At 34.2% G+C, this 25,778-nt stretch overlaps 1 protein-coding gene across 4 annotated transcripts; it reads left to right on the top strand.

Annotated features, from left to right (window-relative positions):
• The first annotated feature begins 3,406 nt into the window (after nt 1-3,406).
• On the top strand, nt 3,407-25,462 carry LOC100746467 (neuropeptide-like 1). 4 transcript variants are annotated; one of them, XM_024370466.2, is made up of 5 exons: nt 3,407-3,554; nt 19,809-20,272; nt 20,690-21,456; nt 22,018-22,174; nt 24,395-25,462. In XM_024370466.2, exons 1-5 carry the CDS (start codon nt 3,480-3,482, stop codon nt 24,600-24,602), a joined length of 1,671 nt encoding a protein of 556 aa, XP_024226234.1. In that variant the 5' UTR covers nt 3,407-3,479; the 3' UTR covers nt 24,603-25,462. The 4 variants fall into 4 exon arrangements, with proteins under 4 accessions (XP_024226234.1, XP_012245814.1, XP_012245817.1 ...); XM_012390391.3 differs by having other exon boundaries at nt 22,012-22,174; XM_012390393.3 differs by lacking the exon at nt 3,407-3,554 and adding an exon at nt 16,558-16,652 and having other exon boundaries at nt 22,012-22,174.
• Nucleotides 25,463-25,778: the final 316 nt, after the last annotated feature.

Raw genomic sequence — 25,778 nt, 5'->3', positions numbered from 1 at the left:
ATTCAATTCGTATTTATATTTTATACTTATAAATTATTTCATTTGATCTTTTTTTTATTTAATTGATTTTAAACAACGACAGAATCCTCTCTCGCAAAAATGTAGGTTTGCCAGCGTCTTTACTTTTCATTTCGTCTTAAAACATCGATTTTGAAACGCGAAAACAATTCTTTCCGTATTAATATCTATCATTTATAACAGCGAGTATCTATTTTTAGCTACGATGCTCCATAAATACGTTTTCGTGTAAAGCCGTAATCGCGTACGCGTCTTATTTGAGACATTATCCACGCTTATTGGATCGAAATCAGAGAGATACGCGTTCAATTATATTTGAAATTGTATATTCCCAAAGAAACTTGTATCAAAATACGATGCCCGCTCTTCGACGTCAGGGGATGCGCGCCATATTCTGCTTCTTATAGCACGTGTAATCGATACACGAAATCCAAAGAGTTATGTATTTATTATTCACATTCTATTTTTCGTCGAACAAACGTAGAGAAAAAAAATGCTATACGTATGATGTACGTGTTATGAAACAAATCATCGAATTAAATCGTACGTGTATTTGTAGGAAATTCGAGCGTGCAAAAGTGCATAAAATATGCAAAGTAAAATTCTCGTTATAACATTTATCATACGAGGCAAAACTTTATTTAGATTCTATTTTTCTGGACGTGCTCGGTAGAATATAAATTAAAATATAAAAAAAGCACATACGGACATCTGTTTTTTTTTTTTTTTTCAGCAATGACCGGAAAGAAAGGCTGGTAATTATTAAATCTATATTGTTATCTATATTATCGAAAATTATTAAAATTTTCTTTAAGATCAAACAGAAACGTCGTTTCTCATTTATTTCAAAGTACTATAATAATCTTTAGCATGAATAGAAGTTTCGAAGCTATTAACTGACTTACTTTTAATAAAGAAACATAATGAAACTTATGAAACTAATTATCTTTGTATTTATGAAGGGAGTATAAGTTTCAGAAATATCTATCCCGAAAAAGCGAAGGGCCTAATAAATCTAAATTAAAATATTCACATTTTTCTTTGTTTCGTCCAACACCTGTTTGCAACGCCAAATATTTTGTTACAACATGTCTGTGGCAGTGTCAAATATTAGAAATTTATCGATATTTCGTGAACTCAGTTTTCAATACTGAACAATAAAGTTATCAGGATAAATACCATAAAAATGTCGATATTTTTAATATGCTATCGTATCTGTATCAAGCTGTGATCTTTATTATTAAATCATGACTTGGCCAATCGGTTATTAAACGACTAAGGAAAGCGATAAGTAGTTTAATTACTTGGCTTATAATGGCTGTACTCGGAAAAAGAGTAACGTCACGTTAGTGGGAAATGCTCGAGAATTTGTAAAACGAAGAAGCCCGTTTTATAAAAATGTTAATGCGTGTGGCAATCGAATATCGTCGAACAATATCGTTAAAATTATCGTTAAATAAAGAGAAAGAAAAAGGATCGAAGAAAAGTGTAAAGTGTTATATAAAAAGTATCATTTTTGATAGAGTGATTTAAGGCTTAAGGAGAGAAAGGGTATTTTCCACTGTTTTTAAAACAATATGACACTATATCCGGGCACTGCATCGATCCATACAGTTTTACACAGGTCAACATCGGCGTAGCGCAATTTTTTTTTTGCAATCGCACACTTCCTTTTTTGGTAACACTTTTTTTTCGTCCACATTCTGTGACTTTTCAACGCCTAACGTATTTTCACTCTCTCGTTTCTTTCGTATTTATGCAGCGTGATATCTTCATTTCAACGAGGGATTTATAAAATCGTTTAAATTACTCTGACATAAAGATACATAGAATAAACAATTTAAAAAGTGAAAAAATAGGTACGATTTATACAGGCCAGTTCGAGGAAAGATATACCGTGACTGTATAAACTGCTATATGCTTTTGGATCAGAGTTTCAGAGGGATATTGCATAAAATTCGTTCGTTTTCAAGTTACTTCTTTGTTTATTATTTTACCAAGAGAATGTTCGGTTCGTGCTCTTTTCCATTAATAGTCATTAAACAACTTGATGTTCATTTGTTTATTCGATATTAATTTTGGCGAATTCTCTGTTTATTCGGATATGAAACATAATTAAATAAAATAGTAATCTTCGATAATTAATGCAAATTTTACATTATTACAATTATTCCGTTACGTCAGATTTAGTACACGTTTGATAAATGCGACTGAGTATCGTTATACGATATTAAACTAAATTTCAGTAGGATTTAAATTTGACACGGTGTTTAATAGCTGACTTAAACGGTGCATTATAATTAATGGTTTATTATACGCTTTGTACAGAATTCTTTGGATGTATTTTATTAAAAATGTTATTCCATCGTAGTTTGACGTTTTCAATGTTTCAAAAATCGAACATGAACTTTGTGATAAAAAGTAAAAATAAGGATACTTTAAAACAGTATTTTTTAAATGAAAATTATCATCCGCATTTTCACGTCCTTTACACGTTTCCGCACAGATAGCTGCGTTGCATACATCGAAATTCCGGCGCACGAAGATAAAAACGGACCAAAAAATTTCCACGAAAGATTACGTTTTCATGCCTGTTAATTATACAACCATTTCACCGCGATTCCCTTCCCTTTACCATCTATTCCCCTTTTCCCTTAAAGGAGCATCAGAAGCTAATTTCAGACAGTTTCAAACCCCAAGCGAACTGGAAAATAAAACCGCGAAAAGTTACCGACAGCTTTCGCATTTCCCCTCGGAACAACCTCGGTATACCTATCCTGCACAGTTCCTCAAATAAAGTCACAGAAGGTCTTTGTCCTCGATTCAATTATCAAGTGTCGCTGACAATGCGACTCGCTACAATGTGTCCGCTTCTTCGACGAGGGAATCAATGAGCTATTCATCGGCGGATAAAAAAAAAACACGCGAAATAAAAATAAACAGGACTAAAAATAAAAAGAAAGGCGAAAGAGAAGTCAAAAGTGCCAATAAAGTTTCCGCAGGAAGTTTTTCCTCGTTCGAGCAACCGAGTCATCGCGTTTTCCCGTCGACACGCAATAATCCACGGGCATATTAACCGAGTCGTAGTTAAAAAATCACGTCGTGTCTCTTTCTTTTTTCTTCGTCTCGATTTAGCTCCCCCTCTTTCTAGTCTCTTCTCTCTCTCTCTCTCTCTCTCACTCTCTTTTTTTTTTATCCGTTTTTCCTTTTCAAAGTGGTCCATCGGAGGAGGACGAGGTGTACACGGTACAGGAGATCTACGCATATTGCGTGATCCACCAACAGAAATTCTCAGCGATGGTGTGTGTACAGCGTGTACCATCGGGTGTAGGTGTGCTCTATGGGGGATGGAACGCCTGCGCGGGGTGAAATGTACCCTATATAAGGAAGCGGCCGCGTACATAGCCGGTATTCAGATTTGGCGAACCGCGTTGGAAGGACACTGTGACAAAGTTTACGAAATGGGTCTGACCGGAAACCACCTTGTCAGCCTCTTGCTCTACATCTTCGTCGTCAACGAGATCCGTCTTCCTTTGGTGAGTTTATGATTTTTCCTCTTTCCACTCCGTGCCATTCGGTCGTTTCGTCGCAAAGTACTTACTTAAGGTACTTAGCGGGCAATTTTTCTTTTTGTACGTGTTTAGCGTCAGGTGGCGAGCAAAGTTGCGAGAAATTGAGAGAAAGACGAAGTCGCTGTAAAGTTACTGGGATTTCGTTACGAACGGAATATGTAGAGTCGTTGGTAGCTTCTTTGGTATTCTCGTTCGTTAGTTTGTCCACGATGGGGTTTGTAATCGTTCGAGCGTGGTTCAATCGAACGAAGATCGTAAAGTAACGCAAATGTGTTCAGTTAAAAAATGGCAATAAACGTAACCATGGGTTTGTTGGATTTTAAAGTGGATCTTTTACGCGATATTTTGATGGCTAGCAATTTTCTAATTTTTCAATTTCTTAAGGTAACGTATCCTTTCAGACTCAGAAAGGAATACCTTAAGCTGATTGCGTGCTGCGATTTTTATTTGTGGAGTAAAAAATTTCATTTACGCAAGGGGCTTTCATATTTTTCTTGTAAAATTTAATAAAACATATTTTCACTTTTTTCTTCTATAGGATACAATGACATAGTTTCAACATTCTTGTTGCATTTTGCTACTTTATTAATGTAGTAGTAACATTACGGGAATAAACAAATTTTTAGAATTATTACGATTCAGGAAAAATCAAATTCTGTAGAAATATGCTGGGAAAAGAATTTGGTAGAAGTAACATAATCGTTAAGAGCGAATAATATTTAACGAACTACAACGTTAAACGAAAATTTAAAAGATCGCAAAAAACTATATTTCAAAATATTCAATAGAATTTAATAATTCTTCGAATATCGGACATTAGTGGAAAAGATTCGCTAAAATAACAATTTTTACTTGTAAAATAAATGATCAATATGTACGTTAATATACATTTATTTAATTTTGTATTAAATTAATTCAGAAGTTTACATACTTTCAAGAAATTTGTTATTTTTATGCAACACAATTTTTCCAATGTTTTTGAGTTACATCTTTTATACAAATATATCTTTTATAGAAATTAATAACAAAGAGAAAGAAATAATTATTCAGATGATTCGGAAACGTTGAAATTAACGAGCGTACAGAACACGAGAACTTCTTCATAGAGTACCAGTGCTTATTAAAAATTTTAGATCGCTTGAAATTTGATGGTTGGGTAATTAACGCTCTCAAAATGCGATCCCAATTTCGCAACAAAGGGAATATCTTGATCAAATGGATTAGCGCTCGAAATACGGAACTATAGAGATCGAATCGCATGTTCTGCTAATAATTAAATTCCGTAGTTGAAAATTGGTAATCTTATTCCGACTTGTCCGCGTGAACGATTTCCTTCTTGCCACAGCGATCGATTAAAGAATTTTTCATCTTTAATTGAAATTATATTATATCTGGTTGATTAGATGGTTCACCATTTGGGAAGAAATCGCAGAAACTTGATAGTAATCATTCCTCATGATTATGATGGCAAGCATATACATAGTTAACATGTCAATTGATACACTATAACATTGATACGGGGGTTAAGATGATTGATATCGACTATAATAGATTATTATTACGTTGATAGATTGTGAATCGCAATACAGTTCACTGATTCACGACTGTTCTAATTGCAGCATATAAATCTAGCAATAACTGCACTTTCAAAATCTATACGATTCCTAAATAATTCTAACACATTCTTATAATATTAATTTAACGCCTAATTAAAATCATGCGACATATTTTTCTACGAAAATAGTCCAAACGTCATGGGAAAAATATTATATTGGATTGGCAACAGTAAGCGAGTATGGAAATCTTTTAATAAATCGATCGATTCTTTGGTGATAGAATGCTTGATAACCGTACGTCATAATTGGCATTATAAGATTCATTGAATATTCGGAATATCATTTCCTTAAAAAGCTTCATTAATTAGTGCGTTTCTTTGCCGAAGGGTTTAATTCGCAAGTTTTTCTGTGATCCGATCTGAGTAATAAAAGGCACGTTTCAAGGGAGGTAAAACGATGGATAACACGGATAAAGTATAGAGATTCATTTCACTCGAGAAATTACAAGTAATCTTTGACGTGTCCTAAAAATTTCTTTAATTATTCTAATTAAAAGATTAATTCATTTTAGAAATATAGAAACATACATTCGATGAGAACACCGAACGATTCAATTGCATAAACATTTGTTGCAATTTTTCTTATAACTGATTCGATATAAAACGTTGAGTATCGTATATCATATACATGTATCATATAAATGTGCAATTTTTTCCGCAAATATTTATGTTGCCTTCTCCTTATATATGAATCTAACCCTCGTTTCCTTGTGTCAATTTGACGTGTTCTGATAAATGGGAGAAACCAATAATGCTACGTACATATCTTTATCTTATTCATGAACGATACGAACATCTTATTCATGAACGATACCAACAGTCTTATTCTTCGATATACGGAAATTTGATTTCAAATAAAAAATACGTAAATTAAATACTATCTATTCTCCATTATATTATCTTTTCTTGCCATTGAGTTAATTTAACATGAAAGAAGAAATCAATAATTCGTAAATACGAAATCAGTAGTTCGTTGTATCAATAAAATACAATCGGTCAGCAGATATGGAAGTAAAAATCGGTTTTAAAAATCTACTACTTTCTTCGAGATTAAATTATAACAGATCATGCAATACGTTTTTAATTAAAATCTATGTCATCTATACGACGAAAAAGAAGGGACAAATATTAGCTACACGTGTGAAAGAAAACAGATAGAAGCGTGGTACCTATCGTCCGAAAAATCCACGGTTTTTAATCATCGTCAGAATCATTTATTCGATGCTCGAGGGCGTAAATCATGACCATCGATGTTTGGATGGTGTACAATAAAGATCACGTAACTAAACCGATCGATCATAAAGAATATGAATTATAGATATTGCGCGATATTTTTATGCGATCTTTTACTAAATAACGAGTAGTATACTTGTTGAAGGATGCACGTGCTTTCAATGAAATAATTATTTACGATAGAAAGGAAATTATATAAAGTATTTTGAATTTTTAAACTGTACGCTCCTTCTATCAATCTTTCTACGACGCTACATCGATACTTTGTTAATTTGAGATAATGTATAAGTTCGTGTAGTCAGAATTCGAATGAAACTTACAATTTTACATAAAATTAATTAAGATACTATACTCGGACTTTTTCTTCTCTTTGCGTAAGAAGTTACACCGCGACAAGTTCTCGAACACGTATCTAAAACTTTAACATCGTGTTAAGTAAAAAGTTTCATAAATTTGAACAAATCGCTTACGACGAGACTGTTCTTCGACGCTTCGGTCGGTATCCTCGAAAACAAAGTCTCGTAGTTAAAAATTGCCATTTCCAATTTACTTTCCCACGAACAATTCTATCCATTTTCGCATATAAATAATTTCTAATATACCCTGTGTCTAGAATACCTATTTTTATTCATGGACATAAGAAAAGAAGACTTTTCTAAAGACGTGATGTAACACGCGTATAATTTCACTGTGATTACGAGATAAAAAGAAATAGTAAAAAGCTATCGATTTCTTACACAATGGTCCATTCGAGAACGCCATTGTTCTTTACTCTAGGCAATTCCCAACTCTATTCATCGTCAAGTTTTATTTGTCACAAAGTAGCGAAATTTTCCCAAGATCGCGACAACTTTCTCGATGCAGCAAGTTTTTTAATTTTACCGTGCAAATTTGTATAGAACGTCGATACTGTCGCTGATTCGTCTTAAAGTTCTCTAAGGCCATCGGCAAGCATCTTTATTTCTGCATCATCTTGTTCTTCATGTCCAATTTATCCTTTACCTGTACCTTTTCTCTCAGAGTTGTTTACTTTCTCTTCTATCGATTCTTTCATATTAACTGATATCAATAGTATCAAAGAAAAGATCATCCTCTAGAGAACATTATTTTTAACCTTTGTAACAGAGTCTCGTTGCTATTTCAAAATTATTTACCTTCTTGTTATTATTTTCTTACTGTACGCCAAATAATCAATTCAGTAAAAATGTGCTTCCGTGGTAATGTATTATATTCATTGCGCAATTAATAGGAAAAATAGCGTAAATAGGTATCGTTCGAGGTAGTTTTACTATCGTTCTTGCTCGTTTTACGCGTCGAGCAGGGGCAATTGCCAGCAAGGAAACGCGTTATCCTTGCAGGAAATTTAATTAGTTTTCGAGAGTGGTTATTCATTGTCTCTTTTATTCACCGCGACCTGTGGATGACACGCGCCCAACTTCATTTACATTCCGAATATCCTTTGGAAATAAACCGGGACGTGTTCACTAGTCATTCGATCATTAGCTGAATCTGGTTTTCATTATATTTTCTACTATTTCATAGTTGCCATCTCATGTTTAACAAACGTTCTGTTGAATCGTGTGTCGTGGATTGATTTTAATTGAGTAATCTTATTGGTTTCGAGACACGAACGACATTATAATTCGATGGAAAAATTACTGTATAACGAAACGATAGATCTGTTCGACATTGTGGACAAAAAGTTAGTGAAACGAAGTTCTGCTTTTGAGAAGATCGAACTCGATAAAGATGTATGTTTTTCAAAGTTAAAGTATGTTTTTTAAAGTTAAATGAAAGAATCAACAATTAAAATGATATATTTCGTCCAATTTCTTAAATTTTCGAATAGAAAACACCAAATGCTCGTTTACTTTTCTCACAGAGATCAATTAGTTTTGTCGTAAAGATACTCGCAATACGAAAGATTAAGCGAAACAGAATATTCTTTTCTTCGAGTTTCTCAAAATTCTCAAACCTCTTCTTGCAAACTTTTCGTGGTATCTACCAGCAAATATTCAGGTGGTATAAATACGTAGTTACTACCGACCGACATTTCACGACACACAATCCAGAACATTTGGCATTCGCACGGGAAATGGTAAAGCGTACGAAGTTTATCAAAGTGCAAATTCAAGTGTGATCCGCGATGAGGACCTTCTTCAAGACATCGCGCTGGCTTTTATCGACGATCAGTAATTTCCGTCTCGTGAAAGCGCGATGAGAGTCCACAAGAGAGTGGAATACACATTTGAAAACATGGTTGATCAAAGATAATGCTACCGGTGGCAACTAGCGTAACATCTGCTCGAGTACTTGAATAACAATTTAATTGTTTAACTTAAACGCATATTTCACAGTTGGTAATGCATGCGCGTAAGAATATTTTCTATAAATTCCATTAGCAGCTTTTGTCATTAAGAATGAATAGAAACGAATAAGAATGAAATTCAATATTGTGGAAAAAAGCAGAAGTATACCGATAGATTCGGAATGTATTTTCTAAACGAGGAATATCATATGAATATCGATTGGAAGTCAATAGTGGACAAGTTAATTAAAGTCGGCGATCTAGATGAATTTTTATGCGCGCAACTGTCGTCGGATATGTTGGATAATAATTGTCTTTTCTAACATCGTTTAAGAGCCAAACAATTCGATCAAAGCTAGATCAAAACTTCGGTATAAAAATTTCGCAAACGAATTGCAATTTTATCGGTTAATCAATCATAGTATCGAGTCGTCGACTAATAATTGTTCACGTCTACGCTCACATCCAAAATTATTTTCGTATCCCAAAACGATCAATCTTACTTCGAAACGGTTAGAAGTTTCCCACCAAATAATCGCAATTCCTTTTTCCCGGATCTTTAATTGAAATAACTAAATCATAAATAATGACAAGCGCGTTACAAGAAGAATAAAACCGAATTTGAATGACCTTTTCATTGGAACATTTGTTTCCACCCACTCGAGGGCTGCTGCCATTAATCTACATCGCTTTTAGCCCGTTCAAAATCGCGTAGAACAATTTCTTCGAAATTCCATGTCACGGTGATTTCGTCGAGTTTTGCGCACATTGGAGTCGGTATTCCGCGTATCGGACGATTTACGATTTCCGGTGAGCGGAAATATTTTCCACGAAGCAACCCTCGCGATGTACCGGAGTGCCGAAAATGGTCCAACTGAGCAGATTCTCGTTGACCTCGACTGTCGTGTTCCGGGAATCAAACGATAACGAAAAGGTCACATCTCTTTCGCCGGATTATGTGCGAAACTGGCTCGTCGTGCTTTTCGTCCGTGGGGTTTTCGCACGAACGAGCAACCATTGAAGGTGCGGACCTGTCCTTGCTACGTCGTCATCCATGATCCATCCCTTCCTTTCAGCTGATCCTTTTTTTTCCCCTTTGCAAACGTCACTGTCGGTTTACATGCGATAAGCGGAGAAATGTGATTCGCGTGGAAACCTTGATGAAACCCTGTTGAGTGAAACATAACGAATGATATTTCCATCTTTAACCATTGCGATTTTGAACACGTTTGGGAACGAAGATGGACTAGGATCGGAGCTCGTTAGCGGGGAATTGGCAAATTGCCTTGCGGAAATAGATTATTTGCATCGAACGTTCTTTATTCGTTGTCTTGTTTGCGATTTGTCGATCGGCAAGATTTGGAAAATTGCTTTTAGACAATTCACTTTCATGTATTTTTCTAACTCGTCGTTTACAGCCGCATCAATCACTATAACAGGTTATAGATTATCAATAATCGCTATTACTATCAGGTAGAATTATAAACTGAGCTTTGTAATATTTGCAAGAGATCGGTACGTTTTAAAAATTTCAGCAACTGTAGTGTCCGATCGAAATCTTTCGAGTTAGCTCTTATGAAATTAAAGTATGCGTCCAGCCTCGGAAAATTTAAGATATTTCTCATAAGAAACGTGAGCGGGATAATTAACTTTTTTTCCAAAAAAACAAAAAACAAAAAACAAAAAACAAAAAACAAGAAACAAAAAAAACAAAAAACAAAAAACAAAAAACAAAAAACAAAAAAACAAAAAACAAAAAACAAAAAAACAAAAAAGTTATGACATTATTTTTAGAAAATTGACTACCGCACAGAGTTTTAAAATTCAATACCTGTAATCGTAAAAACGATGAAAAATGCTACTGTAACTGTGTGTAATTCGATTTTAATTAAATACGCGCAAGCTAGTAATTAATTAGAGGACAAAGATTAATTTCTGTGAGGGAAGAAATACGAACGCCAATCTTTTGTAGTATTTGCATGGGACGTTATCAGACTATAGTTTAAAATATTTGTCGAAGCATAGAAATTTGGCTGATAGGTCTTTAATTATACGTGCACATATGTTACTGTGAGGAACGTTATTCAAACGATTTTGTCGATATTTTCTCGGTTAGTCTGTGAGGTTGGTGCAAGTGACAAGAATAAATCACGATACAAGAGCAATACGATTCACATCAGGTGACAACACGCGGCGTCCCTATAGTCATGATTAATATATTTTATTTATAACATTTTGTTCCTATCATTTGTTACATTCTAAATGAAAAGAAGGGAAATTATACAGAAACTATATTTTGGAAAATATTGTATAATATATAATATGGTTAATAGTTAGACAGATGATAGACAATAGATAATATGTAATAGGAAAATAAGGGTAAAATAAGATTGTGTCTGTGAACGAATGGACGTGCGTATAATGACTAAGTGAAAATGCAAGGCGATACAGAAGATAATTATGAATCGAGTTCTTTTTATTCCGCTAGGCTAAAAATAAACTCTGCTGCTGCTACTATTATGTAAAACTTAAATAAAAATTCCTCTCGACTATTACAACGAGTGCCATATTTTGGATATTTTATATATTTTTCTACGTCAATCTGTACATTTTTGCAATTTTGATCGTTCCAAAAAGAAACATCCACAACTTAGAAATTATATTTTAATTTGAAAACAAATAAAATTAAGTTACATAGCATAGAAGTAAAAATCTGTAAGGATCTTTTTCTTACACTTCTATGTATTTTATATATTCATTTTTATAAATAAATCTTCTAATGTCACGGAAAATTCCCACGTAATTTAATAAGGAATAACATGAAAGAAATCCTCTTTCTTTACATATCATTGACACGATCTTATTTTACCCCTGTCGAGCATAATCTCATTCGCAATATTACAGAGTCGATAGGCGGGTTGCAGGTTTACAGGAGTATTAAATCGATTTACGATAGGCGTATTCTTCGAACGATTTCTTCTGCGAGACCACGTGATAAGTTGCGATACGAAATGCTCGCAAGTCGGTAAAATAGAGAGACAGTTACACACGTAGAATATATACAATTGCACGTAAAAAAAAAGACGCGCGCGGAGGATGCGAAATGTTTGCGCAGTTTCTTCTACGAAGGAAAGAACTATGTCTCTCGAGTGGCTATTATCGAAACTCGTTCTGGTAAATTGGAAAACGCTTTGTCACTTGTCGCTTCAGTTGTCCAAACGATTTCCTGTCCCTCTGTCGGTAAATTCTAATCGGACAAGTTTCATACCGCGAAATCCATACCGACTTCGGAACCAATTTAAAATTTTACGAATGGATCAACTTGCGATACAACTTCCTTGCTGATTTAAGAATGCTTTATTATTTTTATTTCTGTACTTTTTGTATTTTACGATTTCTGAGATTTTAAGGAGTAGGCAATGAGAGATTCTCAATGCAGACATGGCAATACTTATATATAGAAATTAATAATGATACTTTCTGATAATTAATATTCCCACGTAATAAGGTAAAAGTAACTTTTCGTCTCTCTATATTCTTACTTATATTTGTAATCCGCCTATTACCTAAATAATAAATAATAATAAGCTTTTTGTCTCTCGTAGTATGAAAAAAATGGATAAAAAGTCATTTACAAGTCAAACAGAACCGTGTAAAAATAGCTACTGGAACCCATACATAATTTATTTTTTTAATTATTATTACTTTGATGGATTTATTTTCGATTATTTTACGACATATAAAAATGAAACAGATAAGAGAAATTCAGTTTAATTCTCCTTTCCCAAGGAAAATAAATATATCTCGATCAATGGAATTGGCTGTTTCCTTTGACAGGGATGATTTTCGCTCGGTTAATTTTGCCGGGCTTTCTCTGAGATCGTTCTTGATTTATGTAACGGAACGAGAAACCCGGTGACTGAAATAACTCAGGGGCAAGCCATGAAATTACAGAAACTTTAAAAGTTTATCCTGTTGAAACGAGATTCAAAAGTAAGGAGTCATCGTCTTTGGGGTTTAGAAACTCAAAGAACGCGCTTTAGAATTTCGCTCTTTGACGAATTGACATTCTTGTCATTTCTAAATATACGAAATATTAGGGCTGTATAGATTCTTGTTGACTTTGACGAGATGAATACGAGGCTTGTAATAAATTTTGCGAAACCCTTTGTGACCAACTTATGGAATTTTATTTTTAATACTATTTTTAAAATATTATTCTTAAAATCTTTAATAACTCATATTTCATAAAAATATAAAAGTATAAATATTCGCGGAGAAATATCTGACTGTTATAACGAATACTCAACATTGTGTGTTCTGTTATCTACAAGAGTCGAATAATGAACATGACGCGACGTAATCTGTTGAACAGTAATGAAGCTATTTCGTGGAATTGGACTAAATTGCAAAGACAATAGCTTAAAGCACAATTACAAAGTACACAGTTGCGCTTAAGTTATTATATGGTGGTTTAATTAGGTAATTCGTTGAAATATTCGTTTAATTTTTAAATGCCAGTCGAGCGTCGCTTTAGGAATGCAATTTAATCTACGTGACCAAGGGCAACGTTGTTAAACGTGTACGAAGAAAAGGGGTGAGACGAGGGTAGATTTAATGAGACACGCTCTTGATTATCGGCGACAATACCTACTGCAAGCTAACGTCAACAGTGGTTTCCCCTTAATATTGTTAAAATGACGTGCATATGATACGCATGATAATTCTTAAGTAAACGAAAATATATTAGAATTTAGAATTTGCTTCTCAAGTTAAAACGTTTCTACTCTGGTACTCTAACATTTATGTGAATCTGCTATCTCGCTCTTAAGTTTGAAATTCATGTTTACCGATGAGAATTGATTTTGAAACACGGCAAATTCGATACTGTGTTTCGGCTAATCAGATAGGTACGTAAAATGTGGCATAGAGAGGAGATCAACATTTCAATAGCATTGCATAGTGTATCAGATGCATAGAATATTCGTTTGATATGCAGCGAATTCATTGATATGCATTATGCATAACTTGTTTAAGTTTCGTAAGATATTGACGAGGTTTTTAATTATTTATATTAGTCGTGTAACAATGCGCAGCTAATAAGGTGAAGTATGCTTGTTACAAATGACGGAAAGAGAATAGTTGTACTGAATTATTAAAATACATCTACTATAATAAAATGATCACATCTTCGTTATTCGACGTTACGAGCCATCAAGAAATTCAAGTAGGTAATTTTGTGGATTTAGATCTGGAAAATTAATCGTAAGCTTTACTAGAAGTATGCGTTCAGTATTTTAAGGAACAACAATGATTTGTTAGCAATTCAAGATTGACAGTCTTTCATTGAAATGTAAGTCAAGTGAGAGATCAGAAAATACAATCAAGAACAATGCTGCGTGAAAGACCATTGAAAATAATCCACGGCAAACGGTAGCAAGATAAGAGTTGAAAGAAAATTAAGCTTTTCGAGAATTGATCGTCACTTAAAAAATAAAGGAAATTGACAGATGAATTCCATTTGAATTACACGGTAGAAATTTTCCATTTTTTACTTTTTATTTTATTTTCCTAATGCGTATTTTAATTGCAATATGTTTGTTTTTGAAATGATATCTAAATCAATGAACTGAAGTATTTGCGATAATTTTATTCTGATAAACAAATAAACCAGCAATTAAAATAGAACGAAGGAAGAACAGTTGTTTTTCCTTTTGTTTAATCCGCGAATAACATTTCGATTTTTATTTAATAATAATTGGAATAAATCTGAATGTAAACTATTAACTTTAAATATTGATATGAGAATATACAATATGTTATGTGTTTTACTATTAAAAAAAATATAGTAAGAACGTTATGTAACTAATTTCGAATAGATTTTGCTATGAATTATCATCTTGTCGTCGATTTCTCATACTTTTAGTGTGATAAATACTTTTGCTTCATTGTGGGTTGGCGTATAATGAAGTTCGTGTAATATCGAGCAACTCGGCTGCACGAAATTGCTGTTTAGTTTCACGATACGCAGTTAACGTCCTCGACATTTGTCCCAACTTCATAAAATGTCTGCACCTGCCAGAAGGCGTGAAGTTACGTGTGTTTATTTCACTGTTTCCCTCACAATTAAATATAATTAAATATAGTACGCAAATATCATCTTCCGTTATTATATTTCTCAAGTACTTTCTCGACAAATGGATATTAGTACTACCACGACAGCAATAGGATACATGCAACAAATTTGCAGAAAGTTTGCAGAAGTAAACCAAAACGAATTTAACAAGGATACTATATCGACTAAACTGACAGAAATTTATTTTATTTTAATATTGGAGGTAGATATATTATGTCACCTTAATGTTTTGCACATTCTTTTCGTGTATTAAGTTTTAAATGTTTTAAATAATAGACGTATTTACATTGTTCACGATTATGAGGTTGGATTAGTGTTACTGAGCTTTGTTAAACTAGTTTGCTCAATAGAATATGTCAAATTAGAGAACATGCTTATCGTACCTGATTTGATAGGTTCTGAGGAAACCTTACTATTAATTAAATGGATCTTGATCGGATGAAATACGAACATCCAAATGAATTATCAAATAATATTTCTCTTTGTCTGAAATTTTCCTTTAATATTTAACATTTTTATTCGCATGAAAATCTAGAATGCAGAAAAAAGTTTAGAATAGAGAAGAAGTGAAATATGTCTTTTAAGAACTGGCCTCACACTGAACTCAACTTCATCACTCATTCATTTTCTACTTTACATTACCTTATTTAAATATTATTCTGATAAGAAGCGATACTTTTTAATTTAACTTAAAAATAGCCTAACCACAAATTTAATTTTATTCAAAAACATCCTATTTAATTGTAGATTTAATTCTACTTAAAGATATCTGCTAATGTATCTCATCTAATTGTAAATCTAATTCAAGTTTCCTGTCAAAAAGATGGAAACGTTGAAAAAATTAACGACAAACATATTTATTAAAAAACTGTTTAAGACTCAATGCAAATATCAGATGCAATAATAAAATATTTTACTCAAAGCTAAATATTAATGTAAATAAAATAACAAGAGCAATGTTCGACTCTTGTTTCTTTGATTCCGAAATTTGCTTGTCGCGAAGTTCCTTGCACAGTATATTAATTTTCATTTTAAAAGTTTATTATGGTAAACATATTTTCAATCCGAGATACTCAAATTAATATAAAATATCAATCGTCAATCTCATCTTAAATTCTAAAATTTTTTTAATTTCTATGTAATACTACCAGTCACTCGTGTCGAATCGAATCTTTCATCCTACGACATGATTGACTGACAGGAGGTACAGAAATGCATGCGACTTACGATTAGACGTGAAGTTCGTTGTTATGGATGGTGTGATATACGAAAAGTCATCTGAAAAGCGGTTATCAAGTAAAAACCGTCGAGTCCCATGGTGGAAGTAGAGATTGTGAAAAATCTTTAACAAAACACGAATATCATAAATTATTATTAAAGGCAGTGTTAATTATTTGGAATATGCGAAATAATGAGAGAAGTTGATCTTTTTAGAATTGAAATACAACATGCAAGTTACTTACATTTTTGACTTTTGAAGCACTCATTTAATTACAGATTAGATCCTCTCCAGAGAACGGGAAAAAGTGGAGGTTGAAAAAACCTTTAAGAAAATGTGAAATATTACAAATTGTTCTTAAAAACAGTGTCGATTGTGTTGCATATCAAAAGTGATCCCGGTGTAATAGCGACCTCTTTATGAGAATAATAAAAGTTACATATTTAAAAAAGTCAGGAGATGACGCTACTATAGAAAATTCGTTCGCAAGGTATAAGTTGGAAGCCCATGGTCCTTTTTTCCTAATCTGTAAACTGAGCTCAATTTAGAATGTTAGTTATTTCAATTTCTAGCGAATATAACGAAATCTAGTGTATCTAGTTTAAGCTAAGACATTTGTTAAGCAAATGTACTCTGTTGAACTGTTTAGAATCTCGTGTGAAATCTTCTGCTTTAATTTATTTGGAACAGACAAATAATTTAATATACTCGTAATAGCAAATTAATTTTTATAATCTTTTATAATTTCATCTTAGTATTCTTAACAAGCTATAGATTATCCATTATTCAGCTATGACATATCAATTATACGTTATAAGGTTATGTATCATGGAATGAATAATTGTATTAATAACTAAATATTACCAGTAATCCGGAGAGCAATATGAACACGAGAAGACTGCTTCCGCCAAATTAAACGTTAATTATCACAGCCTCTATATTTTGAATTCCTGTTTCTTTCATGTCGACCTCTCTATTAACCAATAATCTGTGCGAAAGGAAACAAATGTACAATACGAAAACCAATTATATAGAAACGAAACAATATACGAGTACAAAATCTGTCTCAAAAGTAAATAGTACGAGCTACTGATAACTATAATAGTCAAATGTACAATCGAGGAATAAAAAACAAAAAAGAACTTGACAGTATATTTAATTTTGTTACAATAATGTTCAATAAATTAATAAATGAATGCGTATTAATAAAACAAACCTAATAGTAGCATATAAACGTAGAAGAATAGCATTGGAAATGTATTACGTAGTTAATGATCTCAAGCGTCGATCGATACGTCTTGACGCCACGATTTTCGACAATCGAATGATGCCCGCGCTGTGGTTTCGTCTAACATTCGTATTGGGGTGGGGATGTTTAGCTTCGCGGGAAGTCGAACGTATTCGAACCGACGAATTCTTGGAAAATGCTAGAACATATCATATAGCATACAAATTAGTAAATTCCTCAGATACAATACGTGAGAATATATTCTGACTCACGAAAATATTTAAAAACTTACCATAGAAAACTGTATATACATACTATGATATATATACATTATATATATATATCATATTACATACATATGTAAAGCTTTTTGAAATTTTAGCTAACCATTTATTTTAAATTTTCCACAAAATATCATTTATGCGATCAATCTCACGTAAATAACAGAATAGCATCGTGCATGATGAAATCTGCGTTCAAATGATATGTTCTTTAATTAGTAACAAACCAAATTAATTTTTGATGACACGACGAACCTGTTTAATTACGACGCATCTGTCCACTATTTCACGCATCACGCGCGCGCCGATTAATTAATTTCCTCGTTTCGACTATGAATTAGAATTGAAAAATTCTCGCTGATTCCTTGGCCTTTTTTCCTGTAGCGTTCCATCAAATATTATATGTCAGATTATGACACTTGCCAAGTTCACGAACGTGTGTCAACTGTTTAATTTATTTCTTCGTTAATTAATTACATCGAGAATATTCGTCTCGAAAGTTTTATGCTACACCAACGAAATATAATTTCTACAATTTTCGTCTCGCTTGTGCGACGTTATTTTATCGCAATAAATTCAAGTTTAAGTTTTCGTGTTTCCATCTTATTCCAATATTCCACCTCATATTAATTTGCTTGCGTATTTGAATAGTGGCCCTTAAAACTATATAATTAAATTTAGCCTGTGTGGGTGTAGAATACAAATTGTATTCACATTCAAGCTATGACGATTGGAAGGTAAAAGCGGAATAATTTCAGAGTAGGAGGAGCGACGATACTGTAGCAAATGTTCTGTTATAATAGTTTATGATACCTTTATTTTGTTGGAGTAAAACATTCTGCTTTCCTCTCAAACAATATTTATCTTCTTTTGCATGCTTAAGAAAGAAACATATAAAGGCAGAATTTTGTCTTCTAAGGACTGAACTTTCTCTTGTTGGAAGCATCACTTATTCATATTTTTTCCGTTAAAAAATCCAAGTTTTCCTCTCATCGAATAAACGGTCGCAAACTTTTCTAGCTGCACTGCATAAAATACGAGGTTTACTCGGGCAATCTTTATGCATATTATGGATATCCGTTATCCAGTTAGAAATTATTTAGTTTCCCAAGATAGATCGTTCATGCGATACCAAGCGTAAAATAAGCTTTCAGTAACACGTTATGCATGTTATTATGCGGTTTTATAATGGACTGATTTTTCCAATTTTGTATGTGCGATTAAACTAATCTTCTTGAATAATATATCAGAATTTGTTTACAACAATTGCTTTATTTGTTATGTCGAAATGGTTGCCTGCTTCTAATCAAACCAATGGCCAGAGTTCAAAACTGGCTCTCGAATCGAATGGATTGATAAATTCTTTGACTTTATGAAAGCTATTGATAAATTCCAAAAACGATAGTACAGTCTATGGAATATCTGAAACACCAGGCTTTGCTGGAAATAAATTAAATACACAGTTTATTCAAGGTTGATTAATCACAGTTGTGCAACTAATCAATTCATTATTTAAAATTTAAATACGAAAATGTTGTCCGATACGCTATAAAATCAAGAATTATTTTCACCTATACAATGATCTTAGAATTTAATTTTGCTTTCTTTTGATGATTAAGAAGGTATACGATATTCCTAACAATTTACAATATCTGCAAAATCGATACATATTAGCGTCGATATTGAAGCTACAACTACTTATAACCGATATAAACGAAGGCGAGGTAATAATGGAATAATCGTGAACGGGATTTTCTTATTATACTTCACGTAGTAGTATCAATCTTGCCTGTTATAAGGTTCCCTATCGAGAAAATTGATTTTAAGGAATTATCGACGATACATAGGCGCACAATATAAATCTTTAATGCTGAAAGATAAAATAGCTTTTTAAGTTTCCAATTAAAACAGTCATTTCCTCGTTCGAGACAGGTCCAAGTATAAAAATGTTAGAGAACAACGAACATATTCTTACCAAGACACAATAGATAGAACAAATTATTGTTCTAGTGTTATTTGATAAGCATAGTTCAATTAAACTATCCTTTTCGACGCTTTAACATTTATATCAAAATTGATTTCTATCGCGAGAAGACATTGAATTTCCACTTCCATTTAGTTTCCATTGGAAAGGTATTTAAACAGTTATCTTCCCAACAAATTCATCGAGCTCAACAAACGCTGTTTTAAATTTACAGGTGACATGCCAGGATGAAGATAACACTCAATGCATGCCAAAAGCAGCCTTCCTGGCTCTGTTGCGTCATCCGGAAGTCAGCTCGAATTTAGCCGCCTATTCTAGAACAGCGAGAATAACTCAGGATGTAAAAAGTCGTAACGACATGGCGCATCTGAGAGCTTTAACCGAGGAGGCTGACGACACGGAGATCTGCGTACCTGGTCGCGTTTATTTGCAACTATTGAAGGATCCGGTCATGCGTGGCGATCTCAGTATTATTCTCAATGGAAGAACACAGAAGTTACCAGATCTCCTAGGACGTTTGCTCGACGATAGCGACGAGATGGATGCGAGGGAGTTCCTGCTTGAATCTCAGAAAAGAAGCCTCGCAACGTTGGCCAAAAACGATGATCTACCGATTAGTATCCAGGATCGTATTGCTGACAACGAGGATGACGAAGAAAAGAGGGCTGCAATTTCCAGGTACAATCGTATTTAGTACGTATGTATTTAGCATTAGTTTGTTCTATCCTAAATTTTGTTCTGTTCTTTGTCTTAATATCTGCTATTCCATTTCTTAATGCATAAATTATTTTGAACGAAATCGCAAATGAAGAGACCACAATAACTTGGTGTTGTTACATTTCAAGAATGTTTAAATCCAGAACTGATAGTAATTCTTGTGAATCTGAAAAAGAATGAAACTAGTTAATCGTTGAGAAAGTACTTTGAAAAATACAACAGAAATTAGAAAATCAGAATAAGGATAAATAATCCCCTAGAAGTTTTGATCAATTGTTTAGCGTTTGTTATTCGAAAAATAAACGGAATGAACCAAAAGTCAGGAATTTCACAATGTACAAAATCGGAGTTAATCTTCACTGAACGTTTTCCGAACAGCGAGCAACCAGGACAAAACGACGCAGGAATCTCCCGTGATTATCTCCTCTCTGGCGGTCGTTCAGATTTGCAAGCCTTCGCACGAGACTTCCAGATGGAAAAACGAAATGTCGGCGCATTAGCTCGGGATTTCGCGTTGCCACCTGGTAGACGTAATATCGCGTCCCTGGTTCGTGACTACGACCAGAGCAAGAGTAACAACCGGGAATCTACTTTGCCTTACAATGGAAAAAGGAACGTCGCTTCCTTGGCGAGAACGTTCACTCTACCTCAAAACGGGAAAAGGAACGTGGCATCCGTAGCCAGAGACTACGGACTCCCTTATGGGAAAAGATACGTCGGTTCCTTGGCCAGAACAGGCGATTTTCCCGCTAGAAACCAGAGAAGCATCGCTTCTCTGGCGAAAAATTCCGCTTGGCCAGTTTCATTGAAGAGAGGAATTTTCTTGCCCGGAAGCGTGATCCTGAGAGCTCTTTCCCGCCATGGTAGATCGATGATGGACGAAACGAATGCGAGAAACGACCTGTTAGATCTTCAGGAGCTGAGTAACCTGGAACAAAGTCAGAGAAACGATTACGAGACTGCGGAGGAAAAGTTGAACGATTCCTTGACGAAAATCGATTCGAACATTAGGAGACCCAAGAGACAGATTGACTTCTCCGACGAGTATCCTCTGCCTGTTATGCAAAATACGAACGGTTTTGATTACGAAGAGATGATGGAGGCGCTCAGTGGACAGTACCCGAACGCAGAGAAGAGGTTCATGGGTGAGTAAAATGTATTTGCTTCTTTGTGGAATAAGTTGGAAGTTTAGGGGGTGAAAATTGTAATTCGATTCGAGTATCCAGGAAACTCTTTGTGGAAAGATGAGATTGTTGATTCTTCGAGCGAAATTTATTATTTTCTTTTTCTTTAAAAGAAAAATGTAGATTATCCGTATTAATATGTCAAGTAATTTAACAATTACTTTAAACAGAGAAAATGATTCGCGTCAACTCGTATTTTCGAAAAATAGCTGAACAAAGTGTTAAGAATAGAAATAGTTTCTCAAACACCAAATAGCAATTTCCTATCTTTTTCCATTAAATAGTCCATTCCATCCTTACGACAGACTAGATTAATTAACTTTTCAACCGAATAACAGCAATACGACACGCTATGTCCCTCGTAAGCATCCTTGTGCACTCAGAGCCCGATAAAAGTAGACCTCGACCCGTTCGAGCGAGTGTATTTCATGTCGTCGGGAATGGACATGTCAACCACGTAGTTGAACGTGAAAGTCAGAGATCGAGCGTAAATCGAGCGCTATCTGTGAATGTCAGAAACAGGTTCTGCACCGGAGATGCAGCCAGAGGTAGACCAGTTCGGCTACCCGGAAACGTTTCAAGCGAGTAAAAGACACATCGGGGCCCTGGCACGTCTTGGTTGGCTTCCATCTTTGAGGGTCGCGCGATTTTCGCGCTCACTTCGGTATCCGAATGGCAGGTCAGACCATTAGGTTCTCACCTGCTCCGTCGTTCTAGGGCAATTCCGGAAGAGATGGACCTCGTTATTAAAGAAACATCTCAAACTTATGTATTTTAAAAGATTTACTGGATATTACACCTCCCCGTATAGCGAATAATTTTTTCTAAACTTCATGTATCTTCGTGTAACTACACGATATATTCATACGTAGATGGAGAAAATTTGCAGCTGTACAAAATTTGGGCTTGTGATCCGATTCCTCCCTCGCTTTTACGAGGGATTGGTTTAACGATAGCTATATTATCTTATCAAATCGATTTCCTAAGTTGGATCTGAAATCATCATCGTAGATCGAATAAACGTAGTTAAAGATTCTTTTACAAACACGATGTAAGCAGTTCCTCTAATAATAGATTCGTACCAATTCCATAATTCTTAGTCTTATCAGATAACGAAATATCGAGCTTTGACAAAATTTTATAGAGATACGATGAATGAAAATCTGCAGACGCGTCCCATTATACAACAAAGCGGAGCTGACGGATAGTTTAACAGATAGTTTGAGAAATACCTGGTTCGTCTCTCCCGATGGTCCATCGTACTTTTTGAATTACTCTATATCTCTCCTATGTCTCTTTGTGTCGTTGTCTTTCTCCGTCTTTCTCTTTGTACTGTCCTCCATTCTCTCCTCGTCATGCTGTCGCGAACGTCTACGGCCGAATAAAAGTGTAGAAAGAATGGAACGAAAGAACGATCGTTGGGAAACAAGTCGTCGAGTCATCGGGAATATTCGAGTATTTCGCAGAGGGAGATTCTGCGGATCGTAGAAAACGCGATGACCATATTACGCCAAACGTTCGCCGATATACCATCCTCCGCTTCTACTTCTTCTACTTCCACGTGGACCGTTCACGGTAGTTAAGTAGCAACTGCAATGTAGGTGTTTCAATGTGGTGCACTTATCGATGTTATGGAACTGTGTACTCGGTGCTACGGCCAATTTACAGCGCTGATGTGGTAGATGTTTTAGATTGGCTGGGATATAACAACATTATTACTCGATAGTCAATAGGTAGTTCTTTGATCATAGTTTTAGAGTTGCCCTTTGTTAAATTATCGTTGCTATATCTATACAGTATACAGGGTCATCTATCTGAACGAGCGTTTCTAACTTCGATTCGTATTAACCTATAATTGGTGATTTATAATCGATACATTAATTTCACAGGAAAATGGAAAGGATGGATATTATAAAAGCAGAACATACCTTTTTGCGTGACTTCGACGAGAATATATTTGATTTACAATGTGTATTTATTTTAGCGCTTTCTCGTTTTCTAAAATCGTAAAGTGTAAGTAACGTTTTGATCTTGTCGATGTTCCTTTTAGTCGAAGAAGAAACGAGTATAGGTACCACAATAGATTACCCTATTCTTTGTCCTTTATTCTGTAGGCAGACAATGTTTTATTACGAATAGAAAATTTATGTTTCTCTCTTTTTTTATTTTTTTTTTTTTGTTTCGGAAAGTGTGTTAAGGTTATTTCATACGGATGCGTATTTGAGATTTTACTAACATTTCGAAGTTCTATCGCTAAAACATTGCTCTGTCTTTGCTGTTAAGTAGTTACGTGTTGAATATTAGATATGTGTTTTGCTGCCAAATTTCTTCGCTCATCGAAATTTCGTTTCTATCAACGAACAACTTGAGTGTTTTGTAAGCTTATTCTGTAGAATTTTTTATGCAGAGACTAATTAATAGATGGCACAAGCTGTTATGCAAACATAACGAAGACCTACCATTGTGTTCGTTTTTTCCTTAGATATGGCAGTTACACGAGACGCAGTCGATAAAATGATACGTTTGGACAGGAAGTAATGCCTCATGCGAAACTAAATCAAAAGTGTAAAATAAACTTTCTTGGAAATTTGTTGCGTACATATTACTATTGTTATAGCATTTAGACAATAGACGCGATAGACATCGCATAAGTAGTATCTCTCGATAATACTTATTTGCCACTTTTGATTTATTTGTACGCAAGGAATCACCTCCTACTCGCTTGTATCATTTTTGTGACCGTAGTCTGTATTTAGTGATATCAGTGTTTAAGCGCTGTGTAGCGTAATAACGATGACTCTATGTAGACTATATGTGCTATATAGACTAGTAACTTGCAGTGTAACTAGAGAAAACATAGTTTCGCGATTTGACACGAATTTTGAATCATGTATTTTAGGGAGAATCCCGCAGATGGGCCCCCGTCCGACTACTCCGCCAACTCGTCGACAAGGTCGCTAAGACCTAACTTCAAATCAAGGAAACACTCCGTTCAAGCCTTGCATGGGGATTGTCGACACGGCTTCAAAAGGTTTCTCGTCTTACCGACTACGGATAATTATTTCCATGAAAAACTTCCTTACTCGTTGCGATCCAAATCGTCATAAACAGTCTCTTTTTTACTTATATATCACACGATAAATATCGATGAATTAGTCATTATGTTCATACTTTTGCTCGTACATCTCTGAAATTGAATAACGATTATAAATACGTAAATACTTTGAGAAACGAGATTTATTTTCGAAGAACTTTCGATATTTATCTGTAACTGGTACGAGATTATTAGCTGGTAACTTTTCTCTTGATTTTGAAGTTATCTGGCACTGGTAAATGTCTTTTCGAATCATCGTGTTTGGCAAGTAAAAGTATATGGGGCGCGTTATTGCTTGTTTTTGACGAACTACTGAATGAAAATCATTTCTAAAGATTCAGGGAAATAAGTAGATTTAATTCTCAACTGGTATCGAATCGTAAATGAATTTGCATTAAGTTATTTAATTTTTATGTTCGAGTTTAATTTTTATTCTATTTTACTTTTCATATAAGAAATAGAATACAAGATAGTCTAAAATTAAACAATCTAGCGGAATCTGTTGCGATTACTTACGATCCAAATGTATCGGTTGAGATTAAACGATGGAAGCTCAAATCTGTGGATACTTGCAGAACTATTATATGCGATGGATGACTGGTACTGTATTTATTATTACGGAATGCTACATTTAAAAGCTTTTTCGTGCTTCAAACGGCTATCAATGTTTAACTAGCTCGAAGTATTGACTAACTATTACAGTATTGTTAATTTTCACTAGCAACCGAAGATTTTATAAAGTGAATTATTTACGCTTCCTATCGACGTATAGTCTGACACGTACTGTTTTATATATATATACATGTAACGACTTTATATACTGTATTTAATTTAGTGCTTACTAACTTAATACTCTAAGCGTACGTTTAAGGGAAAATAGCAGTCAATACGAGATAAAATTCAGAGCGACGTTCAATTCTTTACGAAACGTTGCTAATAGATTAGCAAACACCAATTATTGCAGTAATTTATATCACATTCGATCACGTAGCTTTATTAGCCTAGTATTTTATAGTCTACAAAGAAATTATGTTTACACAGAACGAATGGCCCCTTCTTGTACGGCAGCACAAATACTTATCATTTGCAGGAATTTTATTTACTTTCTGAGTAATGTTAACGGCGTGCAAGTGTAATTACCAGAAATATTAGAAAATTGTATGTTGCCCTAATAATATTTACCTAACCT

The sequence above is a fragment of the Bombus impatiens genome, unplaced genomic scaffold, assembly GCF_000188095.3.
Source record: "Bombus impatiens unplaced genomic scaffold, BIMP_2.2 scf_0765, whole genome shotgun sequence".
NCBI classification, from domain to species: domain Eukaryota; kingdom Metazoa; phylum Arthropoda; class Insecta; order Hymenoptera; family Apidae; genus Bombus; species Bombus impatiens.
This window is presented reverse-complemented; position numbering and strand designations above follow the sequence as displayed.